Consider the following 12,994-nt stretch of genomic DNA (forward strand, 5'->3'; position numbering starts at 1 on the left):
TAGAGTGAGCATTTTGCCGCTATTCGTATGCCCGTCTCCGACCAAAAAGATGAAGTTGAGCATTTTGCCGCTTACAGATTTATTTTATTTATTAGGACAACCAACAAGACAAACACGCATACATGGAATTACTATAACTAAAAGTGCTTAGAACTAAGTGTTGTCTTAATGTTGAGCATAATGCCATCCAGAATGAGAACCGCTGCTCTGCGGACAAAGCTAGAGTGAGCATTTTGCCGCTAGTCACATATTACTTTGTAGACAGATAATTGTGTTGAGCATAGTGCCGCCCAGCAGGAGAACCGCTCCTTTGTGGACAAATGACAAGGTGAGCATTTTGCCGCTTAAAGATAAATAAATAAGCACGCTCACTTGTATCCGTAGGTCTCCAGCAAGTATCTCAGCACCGGCGGCAGTATAATACTCCCGAAGGCAGAGCACTTCGAGACAGTGGTTTAGACTGGTTTGCGACTAATGGCAATATCGTGTCCGTGAGCGCACTTCTTCGTCGTAGTGATTTAGATTGGTTTAGCCACTTGGCCAGTGGTTTACTCTTTTAGACACTTCACTGTAGTGGTTTAGAGTGGTTTGACACTTCACGGCAGTGGTTTAGACTGGTTTAGACGCTTAGCGGCAATGGTTAACTATTTTAGATACTTCGCGACAGTGGTTTAGACTGGTTTGAGATCATTGGCGAAGCGATATTATGTCCGTGAACATACTGGTTTAGAGTGGTTTGACACTACACGGCAGTGGTTTAGACTGGTTTGCGATCAGCACTCACTTGTACCCGTAGGTCTCCAGCAGGTACCTCAGCACCGGCGGCAGTATGATGCTCCCGAAGGCGGAGCCCGACATACAGATGCCGTTGGCGAGCCCGCGGAGACGGACGAGTGACGTCACATGTACACGCTGTATTCAACCTTATGTAGTTGCAATAAGCACTCACTAGTATCTAAAGCCCGGTCCGTGAGCACGTAAGCAACATAATTACGCGCGAGCGATAAGGATGGGTAGCTTGGGGTCATTGGACAAAATTCTACGTGCTCACGGACCAGGCTTTAGTGGAGCGTCGAGTAGAAAATCGGACCTGATTCGCCGTAGTGGTTTAGATGCACACAGACGCGTCTCGAGCGAGCGGCATTCGCGCTCTCACTGGTATAGATTGGTTTAGAAACTTCGCGGCAGTAGTTTAGACTGGTTTGGACACTTCGCGACAGTGGTTTACTCTTTTAGACATTTCACGATAGTGGTTTAGACTGGTTTACACTTCTCGACATTGGTTTAGAGTGGCTTGAGATTACTGGCGATATAATGTCCGTGAGCGTAATGGTTTCGAGTGGTTTCACATTTCGCGGCAGTGGTTTAGACTGGTTTGCGATTATTGGCAATATCGTGTCCGTGAACTTACTGGTTTAGTGGTTTGACACTTCGCGGCAATGGTTTAGACTGGTTTGCGCTTCCTGGCGATATCGTGTCCGTGAGCGCACTGGTTTAGAGTGGTTTGACACTTCACAGCAGTGGTTAAGAACTTTAGACGCCACTATAGTGGTTTGGAGTGGTTTGACACTTCGCGGCAGTGGTTTAGACTGGTTTGCGATTATTGTGCGCGCAACATTGTACCCTATTGCACTAGTAATAGAACTCACTTGTATCCGTAGGTCTCCAGCAGGTACCTCAGCACCGGCGGCAGTATGATGCTCCCGAAGGCGGAGCCCGACATACAGATGCCGTTGGCGAGCCCGCGGAGACGGACGAAGTATGACGTCACATGTACACGCTGAATTCAACCTTATGCAGTTGCAATAAGCACTCACTAGTATCTAAAGCCCGGTCCGTGAGCACGTAAGCAACATAATTACGCGCGAGCGATAAGGATGGGTAGCTTGGGGTCATTGGACAAAATTCTACGTGCTCACGGACCAGGCTTTAGTGGAGCGTCGAGTAGAAAATTGGACCTGATTCGCCGTAGTGGTTTAGATGCACACAGACGCGTCTCGAGCGAGCGGCATTCGCGCTCTCACTGGTTTAGATTGGTTTAGAAACTTCGCGGCAGTGGTTTAGACTGGTTTAGATACTTAGCGGCAGCAGTTTAGACTGGTTTGAGTTTTGTGGCGAAGGCGTAATCATGTCCGTGAACTTACTGGTTTAGAGTGGTTTGATACTTCACGGCAGTGGTTTAGACTGGTTTACACTTCGCGATGATGGTTTGAGATCATTGGCGAAGCGATAGCGTGTCCGCGAGCGCACTGGTTTAGAGTGGTTTGACACTTCGCGACAATGGTTTAGACTGGTTTGCGATTAGCACTCACTTGTATCCGTAGGTCTCCAGCAGGTATCTCAGCACCGGCGGCAGTATGATGCTCCCGAAGGCGGAGCCCGACATACAGATGCCGTTGGCGAGCCCGCGGAGACGGACGAAGTATGACGTCACTATGTACACAGTGGGCGGGAAGGCTAGACCGGCGCCCGTTCCCACCATTGCTCCGAAACTGGAAAGAAAAAATAATCTATTTGGCACCAAATACATAAACGAAAATCCGGCTCGAAGGACCAAAACTTTATTTGGCGCCAAATAAGCCAAATACACACAAAAATCCGTGTCGAAGGATCATCATTATTACAGCCATAGGACGTTCACTGCTGAACATAGGCCTCCCCCAATGATTTTCACTTCGTTCGGTTGGTAGCGGCCTGCATCCAGCGCCTTCAGGTCATAGTCATAGCAGACTTGTCAACTCCGAAAGGGATCAACACCGTATCGCCTTTCGCGAGTTGTCATCGCCTTTCGCGAGTTGTCATCGTCTTTCGCGAGCTATCATCGGCTTTCACGCGCTGTCAACCGCGAGGCGAGGCGTTTACTTTGCGGTTATCCGCACTTATGTGCGTTGCAGTATGGAGTTTAATTCAAAGTATACTGAGTTGATACGGTTACGATCCCTTTCCGGTTTGATAAATGGGCTGACCTTTATGAGGTCGTCGGTCCACTTTGGCACAACTTACCTAAAGTATAGATACGTGATTGAAAAGGCACAGCTGCTGAATATCATCCCGAAGGCCGCGAAGCTACCGCCGATGAGCGTCACCGTCCGGTACGACCACTTCACTGACAGAATTGAGGAGAGAGGCCCTGAAGCATAGAGGAAGAGAAGTAAATACAAAATAATATTAGAAAGAAACAAACAAAACATGTTTACGTATCACACATATTATATTGATAGAATTGAGGAGAAGACCTGAGTACAATCACAGGTTTTTATAAAGTCCGGTCGCCGAGCAGATAGAATTTCGTACAATGACCCCTTTGTCCAGCAGTGGACGTCATTTGGCTGAAACGAACGAACGAACAATGACCCCAAGCTACCCATCCTTAAATTGCTGTCCCGCTCGCACACTCACTACGGTCGCCCGTCGCAAAGTGAGTGTGCGAGCGCGACAGCAATAGGGGAGAGTTCGGTATATTGTACCGCCAGGTAAATTGTACCACCCTCATATTTCGTAAAGTATTTATTGAATGTCTGTAATTGCAACACTCAGCGATACACAACTAAAATCAATTTATATCGGCCATGTGGTTTTTGCCGTGACAACAAACACGTGTGTTTTATTTTGAAAAGTATTTTTTCATTGTTTTCAAGTAACTTTTGACAATACATGTTTAGATTGTAATTTTGTTAAATTTAATCACAGGGTGTTTCTAATATATTATTTAGAAGCGTAAATTAGTGTGGATTACAATTATTTGAAACATTTTTCGGTATTTATAAGCTATATTTTTTACCGATTTTTTAAAAGCACTGTCACTTAGTCGGCTAAATTGTACCACATCAAGTTGTATGGAACTTTACCAAAGGATTTTGAATTTTTTTTTAGTAAATCATATTTAGAAGTTATAATAGCGTAGTTATGTTTGACTAACAATAAATGAAAGCAAAAGACTGGCAAAGTAGATTAGGTACAAGTGTGCGTTACGATAATTGGAATTACAAAACTTGTACTCAAAATCGTGATAACGTGTAAAAAAATATCGATTGTCTATGTTATTAACTACTGTTCCTCTTCGTTTCCTAATTTGTTAAGAATGTATCGTATAATATTTTGCCTTAGTTTTTTTATAGGCTTGAAATTTATTGAAATCCAATTTAGTAACCCTGTGGTACAAATTATCGAACCGGTTGGCTAAATTGGACCGAAGCTCTGAACTCGTACTTTGTTGATTTGTGCTAAATATACCTACAACAATCATGATAATTAATACTTATGAAATATTAAGTTGAATAATGTATCTTTTATTATATACCATGGACATTAGCAAAAACAAAAGAAAACTATGTGTAAAATGGGATTGAAAAAAACTCCCTTATATGTAATTAATGATGATGAATTATAATAAATAAATAAATATCCTTGGACATTTTACACTGCGCCTCTAGTCCCAAACTAAGCAAAGCTTGTAATATGGGTACTAGACGACGGATATAAACATAAACCTTAATTCTTTAGAAATTTCCATCGATGTAAACAAACACTTGTGCACACAATTACACTATAATACTCACGTTTTCTTAATATCATACACATTATTTCACAAGCTCATGAAACCAACTTTATTCTCATGATGAAACAAATATGAAATCTAACATTGAAAACAAAATATTTTAACAAAATATTTGGATGGTGAAAATTTGTGCTTCATGTTAAAATGTCAAATCGACATTTGACGTTGAAATTTAGGTCCTATCTCTGGAAAATCTGTAAGTCATAGACAATATTCATAGATAATAATCTGTAAATTTTATCGATTTTATTTCAAGTATTCAATTATTTCAATGACCATTAATTACTTTGATAATATTAATTTAAAATAAAATATAAACGAGGTTATATTCAACAATCTATTTTTTCTTCATTGAATGCAACAACACACTTTGCGAAGAAGTCTTTGAATTCAGAGCCCCGATTACGGTAATTTTTAACGTCTCCAATCCAGACGCGTTTCTGATTCTGCAATACGATTGGTCAAAACAGCTGACGTACGCTGTTGAACGACCAATCGTATCGCAGAATCGAGAAGCGTGTCTGGATTGGAAACGTTAAAAGTTACCGTAATCGGGGCTCAGCTTTATTATACAGACGAGTGTCACATAAAAAAGGCATTTCGACCACTTTTCGACTGGTTTACGATTTTATTGTGCACTTTGTCTAGACCGACAGTATAATTTAAATTATATTTCCTAAACAAATAAAAAAGGGAAATTTAAATTTTCTTTGATTAAGAAGATCCTATTTTGACGATCACATTACTGATCACAACTATTCACAACATCAATCAGAAGAGGGATTGATCTTAACTATACAAACGATCTTTAAAAATCTAATAATCGTCTGTCGCAGTCCGTAAATGACATTTACAGATGCGATTAACGAGAGATTTTGTCGCATCACTAGTAGATCAACTGACATAGACTAAAAATTCGTCAATGTCAGTTGGCCATATTTGTTTACATTTGGGGAAATTTCTAAAGAACTAAGGTATACTTAAATACGTATAACGTATATATTATACATAGAAAACACCCAGTCCCAGACCCGTCACAGAAATTAAAATTCATCATTTCAATTTCTGCCCGGCCGGGAATCGAACCCGGGACCTCTCGGCATAGTAGTCCGTTCTGAACCACTACACCAAACGGCCGACAATTACACGCAAGCGATAAGGATGGGTCATTGTACGAAATTCTATCTGCTTGGCGACCGGAATTTTAAATTCTATCTGCTCGGCAACCGGACTTTAGAAGATCTACAATGTATGGACAAAAAAAACCCAGACTCACGATAACTTATGACTTAGTTATTAAAAAAATTCTAGCGTTATGAATCGCCTCTCGATCTAAATATTTTTAAAATAACTTGAAAAAATCTAACTGCCTAAGGTGGGAATCGAACCCACGACAATTTCGATTGACAATGGAAGTCGGACCTCATCTCAGATGGGACGAAATGACCTACTTAAATCAGCAGTCCGACACTGACTTCGTTGGGCTATGTTAGCTGTCACTTTATCTAGACTCACGGTAGCGTGTCAAGCCAAGTTAAAGTAACAGAACTGGCGAGCAGCACCGTGTGTGTTACACGAACCATTTGGAGCCACTTTTGCCCTCGATAACTCAAAAACTGACTGTTGATTCTGGGCTGTTGAAACTGTTGATTCTGGGCAGCACTTGGTCCAGACCCTGGCATTATCTGGCTCATAATATAAGTACGGATATTGACTCGGGACTATTCCCACCACTGCAACTCCTGTGTAGCCAGGATCTACAGCTTGACCGCCATAAAAACCCAACCAATGAAGGTCAAGTTTGTCCCGGGGAAAAGTTAAACTGTCATTGGACCCGCAACGAAATTAATCAGAAGAACATAGGTGGAGTTCGAAATTAAGGTTCGACTTCCCTCCATTGCAAAGCGGATGACAGGTGACAAACAAAGGTTTAAAACCTTAAAGAAAAGATTATGCACCACGGACAATAAATATCAAGGGGGCCTATCTTATGAGCAATTAGCAATAACCTGCCAATAATATTTAATTATATTTTAAGTTCGCCTAATGTTAATATTTTCGGCATTGAAGTATAAATAAATAAATAAATATTTTTCACAAAATCGCTTAAAAGCACGAAAATTTTTCCATGTCGCGACAAGATCGGTGTAATAAATTGCGGAATCATATGTTGCGGATATTGTCTCACCTAAACTACTGTATAAAAAGTAACACAGCGCGACGATTCCAGACGAAGCGGACGCGCTGGTCTGGAATACGTCGTTGAATTCCACCAGCAGCACGCCGAAGGACTTGATCGTGCCTGGGATGAGGATGTTGACCAGCGTCGCTCCTGGAATGGAAAAAGGTTTAAATATTAATAAAAAGGCAGGTCAAGCTAATAACCTTGTAATATGTGATGTGGGATAGTGATGATCGAAATTCTATTTAGTTCTATAGTAAAAAATCTACTCAAAAGTGACGTTACGGGACATTTTAACTTGATGTAGCACTGTTATTATTTAATAATGAAAGAAAATAAAAAATACGAGACTAATATTTTCAAATTTTATCTGTCTGAAGGACAAATAATTGAAATTTTGTCATCTAGCCTATTGACGTACTTTTTAAAACTGTCAAAACGAGACTCTCACATAGGTTTTGTATGGCAATACAAGCAAGTGACGTCACTATTTTGTCAACTCAATTCAACTACTTTTTTCAATAACAATGCAACCAAAAGTCTTAATTTACAGCTAATTTAAAACTAATTGAGTTTTTAAGACAAAATAAGTTGGTTATTGCTAATACATAGTCTATTGCTTCCTTCCGAGCGGGTTTTGCTCGAGTACCAAAGTCCAGTTGTTTATCATGTAGTAAACTCTGACACCGCGATGCAGGTTTTTGTAGGCGCGCTTTTGACTGATTTTTGCTTTCTAAAGTGGTTTTGGCCGATTACGAGTTTTGACTGTAAAATATTAATACACTTTTATCTGCTCAAATGAAACGGTAGCCCTGACCTTGACCAACTAACTGTGACACTAATAACCGTTATTTTATTCGGGTGTTTCAATTGACAGTGTTTTATTCTGTATTGTCTGTATACAATAGGCCATACATACGCAATACTTCTTTGTTTTGGTAATAAAATTATCTGTAAATTGTATGGCAACATGGAACAAGAATACGTTACGAAAATACTCGTAGTAGGCTGTTATAACTTGTAAATATGTTGTTTTCCTTGTTTTTGTTGATTAACAAAAAATAACAACGTTTCAGTAAATATTATTTCTTCTTCAGCCGCTAAATGCGAGCGAGCGAGAGGAGTATGCAAAACTGCAAAATATGGTGAGTTTGATAATATTTTAGGGCGCACGGTAGGGTACCAAGCCAAGATGATGACTCAAATGTTGATTTTAGCCATCGGAAAAGGTGCCTTGATCTTGATGTTGATCTGTAATCGCCTCAACCACTACACCCCGACGCTCCGAATTTTCTGGTATACCACCATCGAAGTTTAGGTAATCAAGCATCGCAGCTTTTGACCACTCGCCATGACGTCATCCCTAGTGTTATGTTTCTGCTGCAGGATGGCAACCTTTTTTTGTAATACACAGAGGCGAATTTTCTAGTAGCTACCTACGATCACAAACAAGCCCCCTTTTAAATCAAATCCCGGTTATTACCCAAAGCCATACATGTTGGCCGAGCCTTGACGAGTGTACGCCAATACCAACGTCTAGGCAGTAAATTTGCGTTGCCTTGCCATTGCTCGGCGGCGCTCGCCTAGTTGGTCGAACGGAGGCAAGCACCAACGACCCAACGTGTATACAACGCATTTGCCAACGCTTGCCACGACTCGCTGTCACTCGTGATCACTTGCTGCACTTCGGAACGTTGTCGGTTTTTCGTCACAAATCAAAGGCGCTCGCGCGCATTCGGCCAATAGCGTCCACATGTTTGTCCGTTTAATCACTACGCGGTTAGCGCCCGTCGTAGGTATACGAAGAAATGTCACTCTCAACAAACGACGATATATTAAAATTTTTGGAGTTCTACCAGAATGAAGCGGTTATTCACCCACCTTCTATTTTGTCACACACCCACCACCTTCTTTTTTGTCTTTTTTTTTTCACTACCTTCGTGCGGTACACACTGACATAATAATTATAAGCACACACATAGCAGCAGCTGAAATAGCTTCTACGTCGACGTCCATATTCTTTCAATTCACAATATAAACTGACCAAGCCCAACGTATGGGCATCTTTCAAATTAGCTTGCGTCCATTGGTCTAGGCTCGCGTTGGTCTTTGATTTGCCAAACATGTAGACAGTAGCGCTTGACTTGTGACGATTTGCATAGGCTCGCGTTGGTCTACGCTCGGCCAACATGTAGGTATAGCAGGCTCAACAATTCTTCCGGCCACCCATCCAAGTTTAGCCATCCGAAAAGATGCTTAACTTTGATCGATCTCAGAACGCTTCGACCACTAGGCCACGACGCTCTCAGCAATGTAACGTCAAATTGTCCAGTGTAACCAATCATTTACCTACGAGCACGCACCAGCCCCATTTGCCGTCGGGCGGCGCCATCTCCCAGTCGCGCTCCGGCGCCGGCCCGATCGTGAACCGGCCGCCCACCGGGCCCTGCTCCGAGGGGAGTTTTACTGTGGAAGAAGAAAGGGTATTTGTTAGATTAAAGGTAAGGTAACATACACATTACAGAATTATTTGGATGAGGGCAGATGAGGCCTCTCCCAAGAAAATACTTGGAGGAGGCCTTTGTCCAGCAGTGGACGTCTTTTGGCTGAAGCTAACGAATACACGCACACTTAAGAGAGATGCCACACAGCCGTTGACGTGTGTCAAGGCAGCGCCTCGTCCGGACTTCAGATTAAAGCTCATAGCAGACTGATCAACTCGGAAAGGGATCAACACCGTCTCGCCTTTCGCGAGCTTTCATCGCCTTTCCGCGCTGTCAATTGCGAGGCGAGGCGTTTACGTTACGGAGCGGATAAGTGTGCGTTGCAGTATGGAGTTTCATGCAAAGAATACTGACCGCCTCGAGTTGATACGGTTACGATCCCTTTCCGGATTCATAAATTCTACATCATTAAATCGTTTATCTATCTTCTATATAAATAAAAATGAATTGATGTTCGTTAGTCTGATTAAAACTCAAGAACGGCTGGGCCGATTGAGCTGATTTTGGTTTTAAAATTTTGTCGTAGTCCAGGGTAGGTTTAAACGGTGAGCAAATACGCGCGCGATATTGTTTTTCTGTGACAGACAAAATTCCACGCGGGCGAAGCCGCGGGCGGAAATCTAGTAATAAATAGTATTGTAGGCCCACGCTTAAACGTGCACCGATAGTTTCGCGATAACACATCGTCCTATGCTGCGTGGAGTCAGCTTAATCTTCATTGGTTGGGTTTTTATTGGTGGTCAAGCTGAACGAGAGGTGGGAATAGTCTCGTGCTGGGAGGAGTTGTCAGCTATAAAATGACATCATAACACCTAAATAATTAAAAGTCCTCCAACGCGACTAACTCAACAACTGACCGGATTTTCATGCGGTTTTCTCCAATAGATAAGAGAGATTATTGAGGAAGGTTCGGATACATAATTTGTCAAAGTTTCGAATTAATTGGTTCAATACAAGGATAATTTATAACGATATTAATAAATCGACGCAGTTGAATAAATGATTGAAAGGTCAAAGAAATGGGGAAAAATAAGAATACATATATGTATAAACTCCGTTTAAAAAAAAACTGACTTCAAAAACTAAACACTAAACCGTCTCCAAAAAAATACACTAGAGAGTAGAAAAATAATTACGTTATTTATTTATTAGACAAACATAACCATGATTGATTTGAACTCCTCCTATGTTCTTATGATTAATTTCGTTGCGGGGCTAATGTTAGTCGAACTTTCCCCCGGGACAAACTGGACCTTCACTGGTTGGGTTATTGGCGGTCAAGCTGTAGATCCTGGCTACACAGGAGTTGCAGGTGGGAACGAGAGGTGGGAATAGTACCGTTTATTACCGTGTAAGAAAATCTTAAAATAGCAGTCTCAAAAATAGACATCATTCAGTCAAAGTAGACGACAGTAAATCAAGCTATTGACAGTGGCGTCTTATCTTTTTGCAATACGGTCTATTTTGGAGCAAAAATGTATGGTCTGATGCGATGTTGACTGTATCAAGCACTTGTGCTATAGTAAACAAAATATGTCAACGACTTGAAGGTCAATACCCCGAGATATTTACAAAGACAGCACGTTAAGGTAAACAATGCACCTTATGTAGTTAATAGATAAGTGTTATTTTGCAATGAAAATAGATAGGTTTAAGTGCTGTACATCATTGAAACAACATTGACAGGTGAGGACGAGGATGTTATTTTTCAATAAATTATACGTCAAGAAAAATATGGTGAATTGGACGGGCACACGGTAGTGTAACAAGCCAAGATGAGATGATATAGTCTAGTCTAACAATTTTATCTTGGCGTCAAAGTCCCCCGAGGATTGATAAAAAGATCTTTGTCACACTGGATGTGGTCTGCGGTCAGGTCATAGTACATAATCTATACTTATAATAAATCTGTAGAGAGGTCAATTCTGTACATGAAATATATTTTCAAAATAACTATCAGGGGGTGATTAGTGATCGATACTGATGCCAAAAATGCAATCATTAAAATTTTTGTCTGTCTGTCTGTCTGTCCGTCTGTATGTTCCTTATAGAAACAAAAACTACTCGACGAATTTTAACGAAACTTGATACTATTATTCTTCATACTCCTGGGCAGGTTATAGTATACTTAGGAATTCTCACGGGAACAGGAATTAGCGGGAAAATCCTTTTGTACGAAAAATGTAAACCGCTTAAGTTAGACGCTTGAGTTAGAGCAGAGGCATGGTAGTTACCTTAATAAACTTAAAGCTGAGTTACAACAGGATATTGCAAAATCCCCACGGGAACGGGAGTTAGCGGGATAAAACATTTGTATGAATAAATCTAAACCGCGTAAGATAGATGAAGGGGGTAAAACGGGATCCACGCGTACGAAGTCGCGGGCGGCCGCTAGTCATACATAATGCGGGCTGCGCCTACTTTCATCTAACCGCATACCGCATCTAGAATACAAATCGTTTAGGGACGTTTTGAATGCCGAAACCGTTGTCGTTCGAAATTTCTCATTTAAAATTAGAAACAATATTATTTCATCCAAACGGCAAAATATTCCTTTGTCTGCCAAAACAGATGTCCTAATTTTGACAGGTTGTTGACTGTTGTTCCGTTCCCTGAACGGTAGGTATTTTATGCGGAGCTTGGCCCATTTTTCACTGTTTTTCTTAGAATTTATAATTGTAAATTTCAGCACATTATTTAATCGATTTCGCGGTATTCACAGTTAATTACATCCATTCGTAATTAATACTTGAGGAATGTCAAGGAGGCCGCGTAGTAACTGGTAGCACGTAAATAAATATAGGTAGAAAACTAACTTCAGAGAACAAGGAAAAAGTATATTAATTTTCTTTGACTTTAATTGATCCCTTTCTTTAAACTACCTAGTGTAAGGATAGGTTTTTGAAACAACAAAGAAAAAATGTTAATAAAAATTTAATTTTATAGCAAATTGAACACTTACTTGATTTAAAGTGTTTTTGAAAGAAAATGTATTGGAATTATTGGTTAACTAGCTATTGCCCGAGGCTCCGCTTTCATGTTGTCAATTTTATAGAAATTACTTAGAAATCATATCTAATGTTTCGTATGGCAAAGTAAAAGCCAAAATATTAACATTCCCCCTCCCTTAGTATTACTAGAACCTGCGTAGGTACGTCTGTTTGTTTATACTTTATAGTATCTTATTAGAATAAAATATCGTTTCTTAATTACGTTTTAGTGCAGTTAAGATAAATGCGTCCCTTTATTAATAGCTACCTCGCACAGCTTGGCTGAATGCCAACTGGAGCTGGAGGGAGCATACGGGCCTGTATTTTGACAGAATTATGCCCGTTTTCACCATCAATCCATAATTTTTAAGTGACTCCTAGGCTAGCACATAACAGGAATTTTGTTTTCATATGGGTCACTTAAAAATTAGGGATTGATGGTGAAAACGGGCATTAGTCAGCTATACCTCCCCAACCCGTCTAGCCAGCATGGGGAGTGTAGGCCAAATCCTCCATATGCCTCTGGTAAAATAGAGAGGGTCGTGCAGACTAAAATGAATGATGATGACGTGTCAGCTATAAAACATCTGGTTAGTACATTTTTGCTGCATAATGGCACCTATTTTATCCGCAGTTTGCATGTTATCTTGTGCAGTGTTTAATTTGCTTGATGTGCTGATATACAGGGTGGAAAGGGATGTATCCTGTTTGATGTAATAAGCTTTAAAAGAGCCAAATCAAACTATCTGACCTAAAAAAA

General features: G+C 40.7%; 1 protein-coding gene across 2 annotated transcripts in view; it reads right to left on the minus strand.

Moving 5' to 3' along the window:
- LOC114357541 (solute carrier family 16 member hermes) overlaps positions 1-12,994 on the minus strand; it is a 55,501-nt gene that overhangs the window by 14,206 nt on the left and 28,301 nt on the right. For both annotated transcript variants that reach the window (XM_028311222.1, XM_028311223.1), the window contains exons 3-6: positions 9,090-9,206; positions 6,747-6,890; positions 3,004-3,130; positions 2,313-2,492 (exon numbers count right to left, since the gene is read on the minus strand). In XM_028311222.1, the coding sequence (XP_028167023.1) occupies positions 2,313-2,492; positions 3,004-3,130; positions 6,747-6,890; positions 9,090-9,206 (568 nt within the window). The remainder of the gene's footprint in view (positions 1-2,312; positions 2,493-3,003; positions 3,131-6,746; positions 6,891-9,089; positions 9,207-12,994) is intronic.

This window comes from Ostrinia furnacalis, unplaced genomic scaffold (assembly GCF_004193835.3).
Source record: "Ostrinia furnacalis isolate ACB-3 unplaced genomic scaffold, ASM419383v2 OfSCF3220, whole genome shotgun sequence".
NCBI lineage: Eukaryota > Metazoa > Arthropoda > Insecta > Lepidoptera > Crambidae > Ostrinia > Ostrinia furnacalis.